Source organism: Palaemon carinicauda, chromosome 1 (assembly GCF_036898095.1).
Source record: "Palaemon carinicauda isolate YSFRI2023 chromosome 1, ASM3689809v2, whole genome shotgun sequence".
NCBI classification, from domain to species: domain Eukaryota; kingdom Metazoa; phylum Arthropoda; class Malacostraca; order Decapoda; family Palaemonidae; genus Palaemon; species Palaemon carinicauda.
The window spans coordinates 293,595,694-293,617,439 of NC_090725.1; the positions used below are offsets into that span (position 1 = coordinate 293,595,694).

A 21,746-nucleotide genomic window follows, 5' to 3' on the forward strand; every position below is an offset into this window, starting at 1 on the left:
GCGAGTATCCCTAAAAAAGACCTTAGGGATATCGTAAATATCAGTGGACGTATTCTTGACACGCCTCATAGCAATCTATACCCCGAATAGAGTTAACACTTCGTAGGGGTAAAATGGCAAGAAAACGAAAACGATAAGAAAGGGGGGAGCCGTTCATAAGGCATCCCTCCTCCCCGTTTCGAAAGCGTGCCCTGCGCCGCTCACGGCGCCATCTGTATTCCTTTTTGCGTAGCTCTACGACTCGGTGTGTTTTTCCCTGTTTACTACCCAATCTTGGAATTTTCTCGTTAATAATGCTTTCTCCAACTTCTTCTGCCTCGGATAAGTTGAGTATTATTTCTTTTATGTATAAATGTAGGCTCTTGGTTAAAATTAAAGTAATTAAAAGAGTTATCTTTGATACAAGAGCTGTTGCCTGCTGGAGGCATCATGGATGCTGTCGCTCGCTAGAATAGGATTTATTTGTTAGCAAGAGCGACGTTCCCAGCCCCCTTTGCGCTTAAATATTAGCTACTTAGCTTATTTAGGAATTCTGTTATGATGCGATAGTAGTGTGCCTGGCGAAATTTGCCAAGGCTACCAACACTAGTCTTCGTAGGCTAGTTGTTGGCCTATGTACTTCCTGCATGATAATTAGTCTTCCAAATGTGAATTTATTGCTTTAAGCGTTAGGCAACGTTATACATATAAGTCCTTTTCGAGTACCTTCCAAGATAGTATTGATGTGAGTTTCGGTGAATTAGGTAATCGATTCTCTTAGTGCCTAGGCTAGGTTGTCTTAGGTCATTATAATATTATCTGTTCCCCGTTTGCTCCCTTCTCTTCGGGGAAGGGGCAAACCCTTTCCCTCTGTTTAAGCCTTAGGCTTAACTCTAGTGGTTTATTTGAATTAATCTTCAAATATATCTATGCTGGAGTAGTACTGTACCTTCCCGTTCCAACAGTATTGGTTCAGAGGGGGACAGTACAACAGTGTTTAGTCTGAGCCCGGTTTGTCTGGCATGGGGCAGAGTCTCCCTTGCCGATTGACTCGGGCACTAAGGGTTACCCCCTTAGTCCACCTTGTTGGGTTCCAGTAGTGATCCCTTTACTCGGTGACTCATCAGACTGTCCTTGCCGTTCCGGTCTCGGGATATGTTCCCTTTTCTGGAAAGGCAATTCCTTCCTTGCCGTGGTTCGTGGGAGGCAGCCAGTAGTGCCGGCCTCCCTCTCGGGTCTTTCTCTAACTGAGATGAACTGTCTTAGTTGGGAATGACCCTTAACCAAGGTAAGGTTGGATAGGACCCTCTGTCCTTCCCTTCTCTTTTTCCGTTCCTTGTGTCAGTCGTCTGCATCCTTGCCTAGCCTAGGTTGGGATGAGGAACTGACGTGGTCTCCTGTCGGCCGGCAAAGTGTGCCGACCGGCAGAGACCATTACTGTGAGTGCTGCCCGGTCCTTTCTTGGTCCCTCTATCGCTGCCGTCTGAAAATTCAGTAGGCAGCGGTTAGGAAGCTTGACTTAGTGTCTCCCCCTTCCTTTCGGCACTCTTTCGGGTGCCGGGCCCAGAGACTTATAGTCTCTTAACCCGGCACTCATTCTTTTGTCTTAGTATGTGTTGTCCTTGCCGTCTGCCGGCCTACAGGCCGGCCGTCGGTGGGGAGGGGTGTTCTCCAGTTCTCTTGCTGTCGGTCGGCGTTGGGTGTATACCTTTGCCGGCCGGTCTATTGCTCATCTGCCGGCCACTACAAGTGGGGCCGGCAGCCGAGCGCTGCCTAGTGTGAGGGCCAGCCGGCAGGGTTTGTTTACTGCTGCCGGCCGGCCCGCGACACTGCCCAGTCAGCCGGCCACTAAAAATGATGGCCGGCAACTCAGTGCAAACCGGGTGGCTACGGTCCGGCAACCACTGCCGGCCGGTTCAGGCATGGGTTCTGGAGTTCTCCCCAATAAAGGTGATCTGATGTTGTGTACTTGAGATCTACCTTTCGAAAACAAGGGGGGGGGGGGTGCTGAGCGGCAATAGCCGGCTGGCACACCACCCTCAGGTACTGTATCAGTCCTCTCTTGGTGGTATATTCAACCAAGGGAGTTCATGATGTAGTAGGTTACAACACTGTCTTTCTATCTTACTTGTGTTACTGGTATAATCACCTGGTGTCGCCTTACAAGGATAAAAGATAATTCTTTTATTCCTGGCCAGAATGGTAATATTTTACCTTAGGTGTGAGCTACACCTAATTTCCTTTGGAAATACGTTCTCTGGTTATTCTAGTAAAGACTAACTATGTGACTTGGCTGGTGGGCTTCCACAGGTGTTTGTGTGGGTTTCACAAGTAGGTGTCTTTCCCTTATTCTTGTTGAATACTCATTTGTTACATGTGAATTAAAATTCACTTGATATTCATGGAAATTTTTCTTCTTTTACAGGAGGAGCATCCGAAGTGTGATAGTGTCTTCTGCAATGTCCGCAGTAAGAACTTTTGCGGACATGCCTCGTGTAGGAGGCACGCGGCTTGTGCAGCCTCCAATGATGAACATCGTTACTGGGATCCGCAGGTATGTGCTGTATGTACTAACCTGCTATCAGAGGCTTTTGAATCCCCTAGGTCGGCGGAGTCAAGAGATGCAGCGAGGGAGAGGCTTCGCGTATGGGTAAGGGGTTTTCAGAAAAACACCACTGGACCTTATCTTCCTAACGAGAAGATGAGGGCATACCTTTTTCCCAAGGCTTCCCCTGATGCTGTTGTTCCCCAGCCTCGGCCGGAGATCCCTCTGATCCAGATTCCAGTGGAGGAGGATGTCGCTGACGCCTTGCAGGACATCCAGTTGGACGACAAGATGTCCGACTTGTCCGATCGTGCGGAGCAGGATCTCCTCGCAGAGGGCGAGGAGCAGGATCGAGATCCTATTGCCGTGGAGGAAGAGGTTCCCGTATCATCAGACGTGCCGGTTCAGGTCCCTGAACCTATCCCCTCTACCTCGTCCGCTCTTCCAGCAGAGCTTGGACAGGCTCTCTCTTCCATCGTTGGTATGATCCAACAGATGCAGAGGGAGAATAATCAGAAGGCCGCTACTTTGGAGCTCCAGATGCAGAAGATCACAGCATCACGTGGACCTCCAAAGAAGCTCAACGTTAAGGACCTTCCTCTGTGCTCGGATGCCAACCCGTGGAGATATGCCGAGCACATGCCGATGACGATTGGGAAGATCGTCATGTCGGAGAAACTGGGTTCAGTTCCCCTTGAGGAGGTGGAATTCTGGCCCAGTAGAGGGGCCTACCCGGACTGCTATGTCCGTTTGAAGAAGGAGCCGGCTTCGAAGGAGGAGACGGAACCAAAGGAGGTGATTATCCTGGATCACTCCAAGGCTCAAGCCACTTTGACAGCTGCTTTAAAGGAGAGGGGGTTCTCAAACTCGAAGGTTGCCGCCTTGAGTAAGAAGCACCCCTCCTTTGTATCCTCCCCGGCTAGGGCCTTCCCCTTTATGCAAAAGGGGTTTGCGGCCGTCATCAAGGCGGTTGAAGCTGGCAAGCCGTGCCCGTCTTTGGAGGAATGTAAACCTCTATCGCTGGCATTGCCAATGGATAATAAGGACTGGAAGGAGGTGCACCTTACTTTCTCGGTTGGGAAGTTGGACGCCGACATTGCAGGACAGCAGTTCGGCGAAAACCTTCCCAAGTTGTCGGAATTCCTTCTACGGAGGGAATTGGACACAAAGGAGCGCCTGGCAGCCTCGATGTCTCTCCAGACCAACATGGAGACGATGGCTAGCGACCCCAAGATGCCAGAGATGTTCATGGTTATGGCCAAAATCCATCTGGCCACAGTAACCAAGGACCTCTATTGCTTTGTTAAAGCAAGGAGAGCCTGTAGGGAGTTTGTGTTCGCCTCGGCCACAGTGAGGCACGAACCCAAGAGGCTAATTTCATCCAACATCTGGGGTAAAGATCTCTTTCCCAAGGACGTGGTCAAAGAGATCGTGGACAAGGCAGCCACTGAGAACCGCAATCTTCTCCTGAAGTGGGGCCTGTCCCTTAAGAGGAAGTCTTCTCCGGATGAGGGCCCTCAGCCGAAAGGAAAGGCGAAGAAGTCAAGGTTTTCCTCCCGTCCAGCCAAGTCCTTCAAACAGCAAAGACCACAGCAGCAACAGCCAGCTTTGCCTCCGGTTCCACAACTGGTAGCCCAGACCCCGACCACCTTCCAATGGGTTCCCCAAGCCATGTCATCAGCTTCCCCTGCATTCAATCCCGTGTTCGAGGGACAGTCGACCACGTTTCGTGCAAGGCCCAGAGGAGCAGCTAGAGGGTCATCAAGACGCCCCTCTAGGGGACGAGGATTCAGAGGTGGTCGCGGCCAGGGAGGCAAGACTGCAGGACAGTCAAAGTGAAGTGTCGCCGGTAGGTGGGAGACTTCAGTATTTCCGGGATCGCTGGACCTTCGATCCCTGGGCCCACAGCCTTCTCAAAAATGGACTGGGTTGGAGTTGGTACAGTACTCCGCCCCAGTGCCCTCAATTTTTCCAACACTCCACCCCCGTTTTGGAGGAGTACACCCAAGATCTGTTGGAGAAAAAGGTGATCAGGAGGGTAAAGTCCATCAAGTTCCAAGGGAGGCTGTTTTGTGTTCCCAAGAAAGACTCGGGGAAACTCAGAGTCATTCTGGACTTGTCACCACTCAACAAGTTCATAGTGAACCACAAGTTCAAGATGTTAACGTTACAACACATAAGGGCCTTACTGCCCAAGAGGGCATATACCGTCTCCATCGACTTGTCAGACGCATATTGGCACGTTCCAATAAGTCGTCGTCTCTCCCCCTACCTAGGATTCAAGCTACAACAAAAACTTTACGCTTTCAGGGCGATGCCCTTCGGACTAAACATAGCCCCAAGGATCTTTACGAAGCTTGCGAGCGCAGCTCTCAAACAGTTACGCCTAAAAGGGTTCCAGGTAGTAGCCTACCTGGACGATTGGTTGGTGTGGGCAGCATCCAGAGCAGAATGCTTGCAAGCTTCCCTACAAGTGATTCAGTTCCTGGAATATCTAGGCTTCATGATCAACAGAAAGAAGTCTCGTCTTTCTCCAGCTCAGAGGTTCCAGTGGTTGGGAATTCACTGGGATTTAGTGTCACACCGTCTTTCCATCCCGATGTCAAAGAGGAAGGAAATAGCAGGGTCTGTCAGGAGACTTCTAGGTTCCGAGAGGATATCAAGACGCGAACAAGAGAGGGTTTTGGGCTCTCTTCAGTTTGCATCAGTAACAGACCCTGTGCTGAGAGCACAGCTAAAAGATGCAGCGGGAGTATGGAGAACCTTTGCATCGAAAGAGCGAAGGGACTTGAAGAGACCGGTCCCACTTCGACTACGTTCTCTTCTCAGACCGTGGTCTCAAGCCAGTCGTCTAAAGAGGTCTCTACCTCTTCAGCCACCCCCCCCGTCAGTGACAATCCACACAGACGCCTCAAAGGTAGGGTGGGGGGGTCACTCCCATCGGGAAAAAGTGCAAGGAATCTGGTCCAAGCTATTTGGGACCTTTCACATAAACTTTCTAGAAGCTATGGCAGTACTTCTGACCCTGAAGAAAGTATCCCCACGTCACTCGATCCACGTAAGGTTGGTACTGGACAGCGAGGTGGTTGTGAAATGTCTGAATCGGCGGGGATCGAGATCCCCACCTCTCAACCAGGTAATGTTAGCCATATTCCGACTGGCGGAGAAGAAGAAGTGGCACCTGTCAGCAGTTCACCTTCAAGGAGTCCGGAATGTGACCGCGGACGCTCTATCCAGGGTAACACCGATAGAGACAGAATGGTCCCTAGACGCAGGATCATTCTCTTTCATCTTGAGACAAGTCCCAGAACTGCAGATAGACCTCTTCGCGACGAAGGACAACAAGAAGCTGCCGAAATATGTGTCCCCATATGTGGACCCCTCGGCAGAAGCAATAGATGCGATGTCCCTCGATTGGAACAGATGGTCCAGGATCTACCTGTTTCCCCCTCACAATCTGATGTTGAGGGTCCTCAACAAACTGAGATCCTTCAAGGGAGTAGCAGCAATAGTGGCCCACAAGTGGCCGAACAGTGTATGGTTCCCTCTGGCTCTGGAACTACGACTGAGGTTCCTACCACTCCCGGACCCAGTTCTGTCCCAGCAAGTCCAGAAGTCGACTGTCTTCGCTTCATTACAGAAAACCCGAACCCTGCAGCTCATGATTTTCTCTCCCTAGCGGTGAAGAAACGGTTCGGAATCTCGAAAGATAGTATCGACTTCCTGGAAGAATACAAGTGTAAGTCTACTAGGAGGCAGTACGAATCTGCATGGAAGAAATGGGTAGCCTTTGTCAAAGATAAGAACCCGCACGAGATCTCTACGGAGTTCTGCCTATCCTTCTTCATTCACCTCCACGGACAGGGGCTGGCGGCGAACACAATTTCTACATGTAAGTCAGCTCTAACAAGACCCATTCTATATGCCTTCCAGGTAGACCTCGCTAACGAAATGTTTAATAAGATCCCAAAGGCCTGTGCTAGGCTTAGACCATCAGCTCCTCCAAAGCCTATTTCATGGTCATTAGACAAAGTCCTTCATTTTGCCTCATTACTAGATAATGAGGAATGTGCGTTGAAGGACCTGACTCAAAAAGTGATCTTCCTTTTTGCCCTTGCTTCTGGGGCCAGAGTTAGTGAGATTGTGGCCCTCTCGAGAGAGGAGGGCCGAGTTCAGTTCCTGGATGGGGGAGAACTGAACCTGTTTCCGGACCCTACGTTTCTCGCTAAGAACGAGTTGCCCACCAACAGGTGGGGTCCCTGGAGAATCTGCCCTCTGAAAGAAGATGCATCTCTATGTCCCGTAGAATGCCTTAAGGTCTATCTTCGTAGAACTTCAGACTTCCATGGGGGCCAACTATTCAGAGGAGAAACATCGGGCTCGAATTTATCTTTAAATCAACTTAGGGCGAAAATTACATATTTTATTCGCAGAGCGGATCCTGACAGTTCACCCGCAGGTCATGATCCGAGGAAAGTTGCTTCATCTTTAAACTTCTTTAACTTTATGGATTTTGAACACCTTCGTTCATACACTGGCTGGAAGTCTTCCAGGGTATTCTTTCGCCACTATGCTAAGCAAGTGGAGCAGCTAAAGAGGTCTGTGGTAGCAGTTGGTTGCGTCGTTAACCCTGCTGTTTAACTCTGCGAGGAACAGCGGAATCATTTGGGACTTGGATTCTTGGGTGAATAGTTAGTTATATATGTTGATATAACTGGTAGTGTAGGCTCTCAGAGCCCACAGTGACTGTTCCAACGTGATGGTGATGGTAACACAAGTACAGACAGGTGTGCCAAGCGTTTGCCAACGCTATTGTCAGCGAAGTAGTAACATGGACGTTAAGTTTGATACCGGGGTATGTGTAAGTGACACATATGTTTTCTTTCAGATAATCATTCATCCATGCACTACAGTACTTGTGAAAATTGTTGGTCATCCACCTAGCATATGTACATATTTATGGTGACCATGTCTATTTATTGTTTCTCAATAAACTTGTTCTCGGGAACCTTGCGTCTCCTTCACCTATATTTTTGATTTCATATTGTTTTTTGAGTATTTAGCCTATGTATATTAATCGGGGATATCTATAATAGCCTATTCCTTAATGCAAAGCCTGGATTATACTGGTTTATACTTTCCTTAGCAATAAGGACTCCACCCCTTTCTGAGGATGGTGGTAGCAGCAAGTTTAATCCTACGCAGATATAACCTTTTGTCTAATTTTACTTCGACCAGGGTGCTGGTCGGGACTTTTTCTTTTGGATACTGTAGTCCCGTAAGACTTCGCTTCATATAGAGTGAGACCACTATATGGTACTGGCTGGCGAGTGATTCATACATAGGTATATGTACTCTTCGTTCGTTTCTAGAGTCTAGTAGGACTCCTCCCTGTAGGGGGCAGGAAGCACTCTCATGGCTTATGATTAGTGAAAAGATGTATAACGGTAACATCTTAGGTCTGTCAGTCGAGTTGACTAAGAAACATTCTTGAGGAGTACGGCACGTATTGAGAATCCACAGATACAGTAATGCTCTGGTATACTTCCATCAGGACGACATGGCTTGAGCCCAAAAAACGGATTTTGAGCGAAGCGAAAAATCTATTTTTGGGTAAGATAGCCATGTCGTCCTGATGGACCCGCCCTGCTCCTTTTCAAAATAAATAAGAGTGAAAAGGATAGTAGGACCCCTCCCTACATACAGTATCTGTAGCACCTCGTGTATCGCTACAAGGAATACAGATGGCGCCGTGAGCGGCGCAGGGCACGCTTTCGAAACGGGGAGGAGGGATGCCTTATGAACGGCTCCCCCCTTTCTTATCGTTTTCGTTTTCTTGCCATTTTACCCCTACGAAGTGTTAACTCTATTCGGGGTATAGATTGCTATGAGGCGTGTCAAGAATACGTCCACTGATATTTACGATATCCCTAAGGTCTTTTTTAGGGATACTCGCTCCAGGAGTTAGAATTCTGGGTACCTGAAGGTAAATTCTCTGGGAATATCGCCGTAGTTGTAATATACCCTAGGAAGCTGCCTTTAAGGAACTTCCATCAGGACGACATGGCTATCTTACCCAAAAATAGATTTTTCGCTTCGCTCAAAATCCGTTATATATATATATATATATATATATATATATATATATATATATATATATTATATATATATATATATATATATATACAGTGTATGTGTGTGAGAGAGAGAGAGAGAGAGAGAGAGAGAGAGAGAGAGAGAGAGAGAGAGAGAGAGAGAGAATCTGATAATGCATCATATTCAACTATATATGTCCGTGATGGTACGGCATTAAACATGACAACATGATACCAACCTATTCAATCCAATTTTCATTTTATTGTTGTGTTGTTCCCTCTTGAAGTATGTTAAGAGTCGCAACACAAAAGCATTACGACAACCTTGTGGACAATGGTGAAGCATTCTAAACATGATATAAAATGTCAATAGTAGTCAGTGAGCAAAGTGTCAGCAGGAGCCTTGTCAATGACCGTATGTAACAGGCGTGTACCTTCCCTAGCGCGATCACCTCTCTGACTGCCTTCCGAGATGTTAATTTTTTTGTCTTTTTTTCGTAAAATTAACTATTAATTAAATAATAAACACAAGTGAGTCTAAAAATTAGTTTATTTAAATATAATAACTAATCAGTATCTTTAGATTCCATCAAAGAGCAGTATAATTCACTACAACTTATATATCTTTTAATAACCATACAGAAAGGGGGGCGTGGCAGGTGTAAACGTCAGGGGCTCACGTCATGGTTGACATACGTCATTCTACGCCTAGTTGCCAGGTCTTAATTTCCGTTCTCGCCATAACCACAGAATTTAGATGACATTTCTCTATATAAAGTAAGACAATACTGCGGAGTAGATGCTTGAATCCATTTTTCTTAATTAGGTCGGTGTCTCAAACTCTGGTGGTTTCAGTTTCACATTAATCAGAAGCCTAGTTCATTAGTTATATTAAAAAAAGAGGGTGTCATGGTCCGTGAAATACACAGTAGATTTGTTAGAAACTTGGAAATCATGTTATCAAACACAAAGTTATAGGCTGATAGTATGCAGACACAAAATAAGAAATAGAGACAACAATCAAATAATGATATATAACTTACCTCTCTAGATGTTATTTCTTTGGGGTAATTTCGAATGGCTGAAATTGCCTTCTGGTATCCTACAGCTCGCCAAGTATCATTCTTACTCTTGTATGCAGTGGCAAGTTTTTCTAATTCTGACGTGATGTGGATATTAAAGCCTTTTGTCTGACTGCTTGAAGGTTGTGAACATACAAACTTTTGCTGAGGTAAAAGGTTCCCTATTAATAGCAATGATATATACAGTATTATAGAACTTTTATCATAGATATGAAAAATACCAAAAATGGGGCTTTAACAATGGGAAATCCAAACTTTGGGAGGTATTGTGTGAATCCAAAGGAATGCCAATTCAAATTAGAATGGGGACTCTTATATGACAGGATATATAAAAGAAATATCATCTACCCTGAATGAATGAATGTGCAAGAACAAACTCAGTATGTACTGATAGTCCTCAACTTATGGAGATGTGTTACAACAACCATAATGCAAGAAAAAAATATAAAATAATTGAAGCTGTCCTAGCATAACCAGGAGTCTTAAAGAATGGTGATAATTTAGCAAAACAGGAATTTACGGTAGCATCCTGAGTAAACTAAACAGTATTTGTGTAATAATAAGTTACTGTATTTTCAGTCCATAAGCATTTTGTCTAAAATTCTAAACCAAGTCTTAAAGTGGGAGATTCCACCACACATACAGTATACTTGTACTAACAATGTCTATGTGAATAATGCATACATAACCACTTCTACTTTACATAAAAAACAAATCAATGATATTACACTTTACCTGTAAGTTCTTGGGAAAATTCTTTACTAGAGGATAGTTTCCTTCCTTTTTTACGATGTCATCCGACAGTTTTAAGTTGGTATTATCTTGAAATTTTTCATTACTGTCAATCAAGCTTTCTTGGTTACCAGGACAATAAAATTCCTCACCTCTTTTCTTTTCCTCACCGTTTGCTTCAAGAGTTCCAGACTCTGCTTGACAGGAGCCTGTATTTGTAATATCCTTTGATGTATTAATTTCTGACTTTTCTGCGCATGTCACTACTTCGATGTCTAATTCATTCTGGTGTTGATCTTTTCTTCCTTTATCTAATTTTACAGAAATTTCAAAATCTTTAGTTAATTCTCTTGACTTTGTTTTTATACAAAGACTTAACCATGTGCACCTGACAAAGACAGCTCTAGGGAAATCATTTGGATCTACAAGTTTCTTGACCTGTTCAGAGTCAATGGATTCTTCAAATATTATATGAGTTACACTTTCTGAAAATTGTGAAGAGAGCTGGAATAACAGTCCTCCAAATTTCTTTACTTGCTTTTCAAATATTTTTAGTCTCCCAGTACCAAACTTTGCTGGGTGAATATAAAATATCAATCCCTGGAATACAGGTGTTAAAACTAGATCCTGGCAATCTTGATTATCATCATCATTCTTAATTTTCTTTTGAGAAGTGAGGGGCTGGCTAAGCTTCCTTTTCATTCTTAAAATCTCAGTAGATTCTTACTGAACTCATTCTGAAAAGAACATACAAGATTAGCCAGTCACTTGAATAGTAATACTCTACCTAATATACTGTGTACATATAGAACCACTATATACCAGAATAATACACATACAACAGAGTTAAAGGATATCTTTCTTTTCACAAAGTAGTTATTCTAGGGATGTTTTAGGAAAAGAAATGGGGAAAGGGGCTTAAACTTGAAGAAAGTTACAAAATTAAATAAAATACATTCAACAGAGTTAAAGGATATCTTTATTTTTACATACAGTAGTTATTTTAGGGACATTTTATGAAAAGAAAAGGGGAGAGGAGCTTCAAATTGAAGAAATTTATAAAACCTCATCATAAAGAGTCTCAGGTGCCAGATAAAAACTACAAAGTCTAGTGGAGGAAGTTTAGTACAAAAACCATAAAAAAATCACAAATTTTTCAAATTTTTTGTATTTTTCCTAACCATACAAACCTGAGATCTTCAATAGGAGTATGACTAGCGAAGCTGGAGCCGGCCCTTCAACTTTTATCCCTTTTACCCCCAAAGGACGTACTGGTACGTTTCACAAAACTCATCCCTTTACCCCCATGGACGTACCAGTACGTCCTTGCAAAAAAATGCTACAAAAATTAATTTTTTCATATTTTTTTTATTTTTTTTTTTAAAAATTCAGGCATTATCCAAGAGAATGAGACCAACCTGACCTCTCTATGACAAACATTAAGGCTGTTAGAGCAATTTGAAAAAAATATACTGCAAAATGTGCTGGGGAAAAAATAACCCCTTGGGGGTTAAGGGTTGGAAATTTCCAAAGAGCCTGGGGGTAAAAGGGTTAATGAGGTAAACACAACTGGCTGTCGGGTGGCAGGGAAACCCCGCCCACCCAACAGGTAGCGCTCACCTTCACTTTAACCTTTCCTCTAGAATTAGCAGGGTGGTGGAGGCGGGTAATAAAACTTGAAAAGTCTAAGGTTTGAATAGTTACGAGAAATACAAATCTGAAAAATATGAGATTTGTTCCAATACATAATAGAAACCTGAAACATTTAGTAGGTGACATCCTGGGGTGTGAGAGTCCTCATATAACTACACTGGCTGGTTTTCTGACCCAGGAAGTGTGTATATAATTTGGTCCTGCAGAGTACCAAAATTCATGAAAACTGTTCAACTTACCAACTACTTGAGCATTGAGATATTAGTGTTAGGCTAGGCTTCCACTATGCACAGCAGATGGTTTTCGGAAAATCTCAATTCTATTGGATTGTGTCTAATGTATTACATTCATAAGATCGATGGTAATGCATACATTTCTTCAGCCTTCCACTTGTAAAGAAGGATAGAGGAGATACTGTACTTGAATACAAAAATCTATCTCTAAAAAAGTGCAACTGCTAGAACTCCAAGAGAGGCCAGACCCTATCTTTCATTCCTGAACTTCTGCCTCAATCACAATCTTACAAGAGATGCTTCTTATCCTGTGAGGGAGCAAAGCTTACTACACAACCTGTTTAGCAGCTACCACAAGTCCCAAGGAGAATGTGTCCACGGACTTGAGGGTATACGCCTACAAATAGCGGGCGGTGAAGGTTGTGTGGAGCTGATTCCTCTGACTTCATGGGCTTGCATTCTCGAAGGACTGCTTAAGGTTCCCTCTAAGGAAGAACAAACATCTCAAATGGTTTCACGAAACCAGATGAGGATAATGTTCTTTGAGATCAACTTCTTCATCCTACAATGTATTCTTGTCTGAATCACTGGGTTGCTTTAAGGTACAGTAGTGTCTTAGCCCTCTCACAGGACAGAGAAGCCAGTCATCCCAATTACTAATTTAAGGGAAGAGAGGGAGAAGGCATCAAACCTGGGGTCACAGTTTGCAGGGTTTTGTGTCTTAGCTCCAATCTAAGGTACAAAGTATATCAAAACCTTCTATCCTTCAGAATGACCAATGGCATATATGATAAGCCATGAAGCTCATCTACCCGTGAACTTCGGCGTCAGCAAAAACAATCTTAAGCGTAAGACACCTGTAAAGAGAGATAAGAACTCTGGTAATGTCCCAGGAGGGTAGTTTGAGTTCTCTTGGTGGACAAGACTGCTCAAAACTCCCCATCAGCATGAACAGTTCCCAAAGAGAAGGAAAAATCCAGACCTTTCAGTCTGATAACTTGGCTCAAGGCTGAGCAGTAGCCCTTACCCGCAGGGACTGAGAGGAGCTCTTCTCGGCGAAGATAGACAAATAAATCAGCTATCAGTTGCAGAGAGGCTCTAATCAGAAAAGTACTTCATTTACAACACCAATCATAGAGGAGGACGCATTTCTCTAGGCAAACAGCTGCAGAGGATATACGAAGGTATCTAGACATTTCCTGTGCAGTGACTCCATCTTTTGCTTGGAAGAGATGCTAGACAGTTTCCACCCATTAAGTGACAGAGAGGCCAAAGAGTTGTGGAACCTCTGCATGTGTGGTTGAAAGAAGGTTGGGCCATTGGGGTAGTTGCAGCAGTACCTTGACTAGGAGCATCAACAAGTACAGAAACCATTCGGCTTGTGACCACTTGGGAGACACCATATAAAGCATTTTTTTTTAAGTATTCATTGTATCAAGTAGAAGGGAGGAAAGGCATAAGCATCCAGGTTGTCCCATGGATGTTGGAAGGTGTTTTCCAAAGTTGCAGACAAATCTGGGACTGGAGAATGTTTTCCAAAGTTGCAGACAAATCTGGGACTGGAGAACAAAACAGTGTTAGATTCTTGTTCAGGCAGATTTCAAACAAGTCTATCATTAGGGAACAACAACAGGCAAGAAGCCTTCCCACCACAGAGTTAAGTAGGAACCACTATGTACCTACCACCTGCCCTTGGCAGCTGAGAGTGTCTGCTAGTACAATGCTTTTCCTGGAAAAACTCTACTGCATTGTCTAACACCCAAGTGTATGCCTGTTTTGCCAAGTCACAAAGAGGCTGGGACACTGTCCCTCCCTGATTGTTAAGTAAGTCACTACCATAATGTTGTGACTCATTAACACTAACGAGAACTATATCGGAAAGACTGCAGCACTCTACGTGTAGCATGCTCCTCCAACAGGTTTATATGTAGGCTCTTGTCATGATTGGACCACAGCCCAAGGCAGCCTTGTTCCTCAGGTGTTCATCCCGATCCTCCCTTGACTCGTCTATTAACAGCAGCATCTCTATAGGTGGAGAGTTGAGTGGAACTTCCTTAATGAAGTTTTTGCTGTCAAGCTACCACTCGAGATAGTCCACTACCTCTTGTTCCACTGGATTCAGAAAGTCAGGAGGATCGGTGGCTGCTGACTAGTGCTGCTTCAGACATCACTGAAGTGATCTCTGGTAGAGATGTTAGTGAGGCATGAGCTTCTCCAACGATGAAAAAGTGTCCTAGAAAATATTGACATCGCTTTGCTGGTTGATCTTGAGGAATCAGGAACGGTTGTGCTACCTCTCAGAGTCTGCTGATACAATCATCTGCTACCATATCTATCAACATACACAGATACTCTATCAGTTTCTTGGTTGTAAGATCCTACTTTTGCCGATTGATCTCGATGCGCAGATCATGACAAAGTTGAGAAGTTTGTCAAGATCCTGGAGCAACTGATTCCTCTAGGACGACAGAATTAATCAGTTATCGAGATATTATTTGGCATCAACTTAGGCATACCCTTTGATGCCGCACAATCGACCTTGACATCTTCTTTGCAAATTCCACCCACTGTACAGGAGGCCACTCCCTACATTCCTCACAAGGGGATGTCTGCAAAGTTCAAAGCCATACCCCTTGCAAAAACCACAAAGCACATGAGCATTCACTTCCGATTCACTTTTCCGCAGCAGAGCTGCATGTCTAGAAAGAGAGAAAGAAAGTGATCAGTTTAAAAGCCAAGTCAAGGAATGCAGCTGTGTACTTTAGTACTCAGCAGCAGCTAAAGTCAAAGTGAGGGCTGCTTTGGCTGTCAACTAGGAGGGCCTCACCAATCACTCAGCAAGCAGCAATGTTTACCTTGATAAAAGTTTAACGGCTATTTCAGCTTCGCCGATGTCATACTCCTATTAAAGGTATTAAAGGTCAATGGTTTCCATTACGTATAGGAACAAACAATGATTTATTACAGTACTGGTATCAAATAAATCATTCTATACCATAAATCTTAACCGTACATTGAATAAACCAACCAGTAATTTAAAAATGAATTACAGTAGAGTAACGTGTATATGGTACAGCAGGCTTCCAAGTCAGCTGATTCAATTGTTGAGTAAAATTCAAACACTACTACAGGATATATGATTGCTTCTTTGTGCAAGTTTCTATCGAGTGTTAACATAATAAAACAAAATAACATTCATTACATTAATTAAATATACCGAGCAGTAATCTAATAACAAATAACAGAAATGTAAGTACTGCACAATATCTAAAGAAAACTTTTCTTCAAGTCAGCTGATTCGTAATCGATTAAAGTAAACATTACGCAGTGCATCTCGCTCCTTGTTTATTTATGTTTCTTCTATAGAAAACTTTTCTTCAAGTCAGCCGATTCATAATCGATTAAAGTAAACATTACGCAGTGCATCTCACCACTTGTTTATTTATGTTTCTATCGTATAATAGGATAATAGAATAAAACAACCCATTACGGTATATAGCTTAAAACAATGAGCAAAACAACATTTGTAATAACCTGATATTTATTTCATATGAAACAGGACTGTGTGTTGGAATTTGCACCTGGAAATCGTGAACATTTGGGTTAGGTTAGGCTCACACTAGGCCAAAATTTAATAATCAAAGACTTGTAAACAACTTCTCAGAACTTATTGTGTTTGTAAGTTGGAAACCTTTTGTATGTCTATGTATACTTTAACCCTTTTACCCCCAGGCTATTTGGAAATTTCCAACCCTTAACCCCCAGGGGTTAATTTTTTTCAAGCACATTTTGCAGTTTATTTTTTAAAAATTGCTCTAACAGCCTTAATTTTCGTCATAGAGAGGTCAGGTTAGTCTCATTCTCTTGGAAAATGCCTGAAGTTTCTAAAAAAAATAATCAAAAATATGCAAAAAAAAATTTAAATATGTTATTTTCATTAGTAAAATAAATTTTTGAATATACTTACCCGATGATCATATAGCTGTCAGCTCTGCTGCCCGACAGAAAAAACCTACGGGCGGAATACGCCAGCGATCGCTATACAGGTGGGGGTGTACATCAACAGCGCCATCTGTCGAGTAGGTACTCAAGTACTCTATGTCAACACAGAACCAATTTTCTCCTCGGTCCACTGGGTCTCTATTGGGGAGGAAGGGTGGGTCCTTTAATTTATGATCATCGGGTAAGTATATTCAAAAATTTATTTTACTAATGAAAATAACATTTTTCAATATTAAACTTACCCGATGATCATATAGCTGATTCACACCCAGGGGGGTGGGTAGAGACCAGCATATATGTTAACCTTAAGAGCTAAGTATTCCGTATTTCCTTTTAGCAGTTATTCAAAATAACAAACATAAAATTAATAAGTACCTGGTAAGGAAGTCGACTTGAACAATTACTCTGCCTTTTTTAAGTACGTCTTCCTTACTGAGCCTCGCGATCCTCACAGGATGCTGAGCGACTCCTAGGAGCTGAAGTATAAAGGGCTGCAACCCATACTAAAGGACCTCATCACAACCTCTAATCTAGGCGCTTCTCAAGAAAGAATTTGACCACCCGCCAAATCAACCAGGATGCGAAAGGCTTCTTAGCCTTCCGGACAACCCAAAAAACAACAATAAAAAGCATTTCAAGAGAAAGATTAAAAAAGGTTATGGGATTATGGGAATGTAGTGGCTGAGCCCTCACCCACTACTGCACTCGCTGCTACGAATGGTCCCAGGGTGTAGCAGTTCTCGTAAAGAGACTGGACATCTTTAAGGTAAAATGATGCGAACACTGACTTGCTTCTCCAATAGGTTGCATCCATTACACTCTGCAGAGATCTGTTTTGTTTGAAGGCCACTGAAGTTGCGACAGCTCTAACTTCATGTGTCCTTACCTTCAGCAAAGCATGGTCCTCCTCATTCAGATGGGAATGAGCTTCTCGAATTAAAAGCCTGATATAATAAGAAACTGCATTCTTCGACATTGGTAAAGAAGGTTTCTTAATGGCACACCATAAAGCTTCTGATTGTCCACGTAATGGCTTAGTCCGTTTCAAATAGTACTTAAGAGCTCTTACTGGGCATAGTACTCTTTCTTGTTCATTTCCAACCAAACTAGCAAGGCTTGGAATTTCGAACGATTTGGGCCAAGGACGAGAAGGAAGTTTGTTTTTGGCTAAAAAACCAAGCTGTAAGGAACATGTAGCCGTTTCAGATGTAAATCCAATGTTCCTGCTGAAGGCGTGTATCTCACTGACTCTTTTAGCTGTTGCTAAGCAGACGAGGAAAAGAGTTTTCAAAGTGAGATCTTTAAAAGAGGCTGATTGAAGTGGCTCGAACCTTGCTGACATAAGGAATCTTAGTACCACGTCTAAGTTCCAACCTGGTGTGGCCAACCGACGCTCCTTCGTGGTCTCAAAAGACTTAAGGAGGTCCTGTAGATCTTTGTTGTTAGACAGATCTAAGCCTCTGTGACGGAAGACTGCTGCCAACATGCTTCTGTAACCCTTGATCGTGGGGGCTGAAAGGGATCTTTCCTTCCTTAGGTATAACAGGAAGTCAGCTATCTGAGTTACAGAGGTACTGGTTGAGGATACTGATTTGGACTTGCACCAACTTCGGAAGACTTCCCACTTCGACTGGTAGACTTTGAGAGTGGATGTCCTCCTAGCTCTAGCAATCGCTCTGGCTGCCTCCTTCGAAAAGCCTCTAGCTCTCGAGAGTCTTTCGATAGTCTGAAGGCAGTCAGACGAAGAGCGTGGAGGCTTGGGTGTACCTTCTTTACATGCGGCTGACGCAGAAGGTCCACTCTTAGGGGAAGTGTTCTGGGAACGTCTACTAGCCATTGCAGTACCTCGGTGAACCATTCTCTCGCGGGCCAGAGGGGAGCAACCAACGTCAACCGTGTCCCTTCGTGAGAGGCGAACTTCTGCAGTACTCTGTTGACAATCTTGAACGGGGGGAACGCATAAAGGTCTAGATGGGACCAATCCAGAAGAAAGGCATCTATGTGAACTGCTGCTGGGTCCGGAATCGGTGAACAATAATTTGGGAGCCTCTTGGTCATCGAGGTTGCGAACAGATCTATGGTGGGTTGGCCCCACAATGCCCATAGTTTGTTGCATACATTCTTGTGAAGGGTCCACTCTGTTGGGATGATTTGACCCTTCCGGCTGAGGCGGTCTGCCATGACATTCATGTCGCCTTGAATGAACCTCGTTACAAGGGATATGTTTCGATCTCTTGACCAGGTGAGGAGGTCCCTTGCGATCTCGTACAACTTCATCGAATGAGTCCCTCCTTGCTTGGAGATGTACGCCAGTGCTGTGGTGTTGTCGGAGTTCACCTCCACCACCTTGCCTAGAAGGAGGGACTTGAAGCTTCTCAAGGCCAGATGAACTGCCAGTAGCTCCTTGCAGTTGATGTGTAACTCGCTTTGAACCGCATTCCACGTGCCCGAGCATTCCCGACCGTCCAACGTCGCACCCCAGCCCGTGTCCAATGCGTCCGAGAAGAGAAGGTGGTCGGGGGTCTGAACAGCCAGTGGCAGACCCTCCCTGAGGAGAATGTTGTTCTTCCACCAAGTCAGTGATGACTTCATCTTCTCGGAAATAGGAACTGAGACCGCTTCTAGCGTCTTGTCCTTTCTCCAGTGAGCAGCTAAGTGAAACTGAAGGGGGCGAAGGTGGAGTCTCCCTAACGCGATGAACTGGTCCAGTGATGAAAGTGTCCCTATCAGACTCATCCACTGTCTGACCGAACACCGGTCCTTCTTCAGCATGGACTGGATGCATTCTTGGGCTTGACTGATTCTGAGGGCCGACGGAAAAGCCCGAAAAGCTTGACTCTGAATCTCCATTCCTAGGTAAACTATAGTTTGGGATGGGACGAGTTGGGACTTTTCTATATTGACCAGGAGACCCAATTCCTTGGTCAGATCTAGAGTCCACTGTAGATTCTCCAGACAGCGACGACTTGACGCAGCTCTTAAAAGCCAGTCGTCCAAATAGAGGGAGGCTCTGATGTTTGCTAAATGCAGGAATTTGGCAATATTCCTCATCAGTTTGGTAAAAACTAGAGGTGCCGTGCTTAGGCCAAAGCACAGGGCTTGGAACTGGTATACGACCTTCCCGAAAACGAACCTTAGAAAAGGTTGGGAATCTGGGTGGATGGGGACGTGAAAGTACGCGTCCTTTAGGTCTAACGAGACCATCCAGTCTTCCTTCCTGACCGATGCTAGAACCGACTTTGTCGTCTCCATGGTGAACGTCTGCTTTGTGACAAAGACATTCAGAGAACTGACGTCTAGCACCGGTCTCCACCCTCCTGTCTTCTTCGGCACTAAGAAGAGGCGGTTGTAGAAGCCCGGGGATTGATGGTCCCGGACTATGACTACCGCTCCCTTTTGTAGTAAGAGAGACACCTCTTGCTGTAAAGCTAGCCTCTTTTCCTCCTCTCTGTACCTGGGAGAGAGGTTGATGGGAGTCGTTGCTAGAGGGGGCTTGCGCAAGAATGGAATCTTGTACCCCTCCCTGAGTAACTTCACAGACTGTGCGTCTGCGCCCCTGTTCTCCCAGGCCTGCCAGTAGTTCTTGAGCCTGGCTCCCACTGCTGTCTGAAGAAGGTGGCAGTCAGACTCTGCCTCTAGAGGACTTGGAACCCTTCTTCTTACTCCCGCGTTGACTTCCGGCACGAGCACCTCCTCTGCTGGAGGCTCTGCCACGAAAGGGCGGAATGAACCTTGACGCTGGTGTGTCCATCCTAGGTCTAGGTACGGAGGGCAAAGGGGTGACTTTGCGTGCGGATGACGCCACCAGGTCATGGGTGTCTTTCTGGATCAAGGAGGCAGCAATCTCCTTGATCAATTCTTCAGGGAAGAGACACTTCGAGAGTGGAGCAAACATCAGCTCCGACTTTTGACATGGGGTGACTCCAGCTGACAAGAAGGAGCAAAGGTGATCTCGCTTCTTGAGTACCCCAGACACGAAAGAAGCCGCAAGCTCACTAGACCCATCCCTAATGGCTTTGTCCATGCAGGACATGATGAGCATGGAAGTCTCCTTATCAGAAGGGGAGGTCTTCCTGCTCAATGCTCCCAAACACCAGTCCAGGAAGTTAAAGACCTCGAAAGCGCGGAAAACTCCCTTCATAAGATGGTCCATGTCCGAAGGGGTCCAGCAAATCTTGGAGCGTCTCATAGCCAGCCTGCGGGGAGAGTCTACCAGACTTGAGAAGTCGCCCTGGGCAGAGGCAGGAACTCCCAAGCCGAGAACTTCTCCCGTGGCATACCAGACGCTAGATCTGGAAGCAAGCTTGACCGGGGGAAACATGAAGGATGTCTTTCCCAATTGCTTCTTGGACTGCAACCACTCCCCCAGTACCCTTAAGGCTCTCTTGGACGAGCGAGCGAGTACGAGCTTCGTAAAGGCAGGAGCTGCTGACTGCATGCCTAAAGCGAACTCAGAGGGAGGTGAGCGTGGTGCTGCAGACACAAACTGGTCTGGATATAAATCCTTAAAGAGCGCAAGCACTTTCCTAAAGTCTAAGGAGGGAGGCGTGGTCTTGGGTTCTTCGATGTCGGAGTGTTGGTCGTCAAGATGTGCAGCTTCGTCATCATCAGAGATACCATCGTCTGAATGTTGAGGAGGAAGAGGCAACGGAGTGGGCTGGACAGCTGAGTCCGGCAGCACGGGTGCATGCGTGGCTGCACTGGACCCAACATCATGCCACTGTTGGTCAGTCTGAGAACTGGCAACAACCAAAGCTGAGTGGGTGCGCAAAGAGTCTACACCCGACTGTGGAAGGATAGCGGAGACCACCGTGGGTTGCGGAGGCTGACGCACCGCGTCAAAACACGGCAGCCTAACTCCACCCTCCTGTTGTTGTGGTAGCTCACGCACGGCAACGGAGTGCTCCGTGCGTCTGTGGGAGTCAGCATGCGTCTGGCAGGGTCGACTGCGCATGGGTGGAGGAGCTCTCACAGCCGGAGTGTGGGAGCAGGCAGCCTCAGCGTCTGCTGGGCGCACAACCGTGGCAGGTTGTAGGTTAACGGGTGCAGCGTCAACCTTCTCCGCAGCCGGAGTGTGGGAGCAGGCAGCCTCAGCGTGAGCTGGGCGCACAACCGTGGCAGGTTGTAGGCTAACGGGAGCAGTGTAAACCTTCTCCGCACGAAACTCCTGCATAACCGCAGCTAACTGAGTCTGCATAGACTGCAGTAAAGACCACTTAGGGTCTACAAAAGCGGCAACAGACGGAGCTACTGTCCGTTGAGACTGAGGGTCTAAAACAGCGGGTGCGGCAACAGACGGAGTTACTGCCTGTTGCGGTACCACTTTGCCTCTCTTGGGAGGTGTGCAGTCGTCGGAGGACTGCAGCGAGTCCGAACTGACCCAGTGGCTACACCTGGGCCGTTGGACTAGCTCGGAAGGGACCTT

General features: G+C 45.3%; 1 protein-coding gene across 1 annotated transcript in view; it reads right to left on the bottom strand.

Annotated features, from left to right (window-relative positions):
• The window catches only part of LOC137657825 (DNA polymerase lambda-like), a 91,592-nt gene that overhangs the window by 66,473 nt on the left and 3,373 nt on the right, over positions 1 to 21,746 (bottom strand). Inside the window, exons 2-3 of the mRNA XM_068392388.1 lie at positions 10,437 to 11,170; positions 9,663 to 9,845 (exon numbers count right to left, since the gene is read on the bottom strand). Of these exons, the coding sequence (XP_068248489.1) occupies positions 9,663 to 9,845; positions 10,437 to 11,135 (882 nt within the window). The 5' untranslated portion in view covers positions 11,136 to 11,170. The remainder of the gene's footprint in view (positions 1 to 9,662; positions 9,846 to 10,436; positions 11,171 to 21,746) is intronic.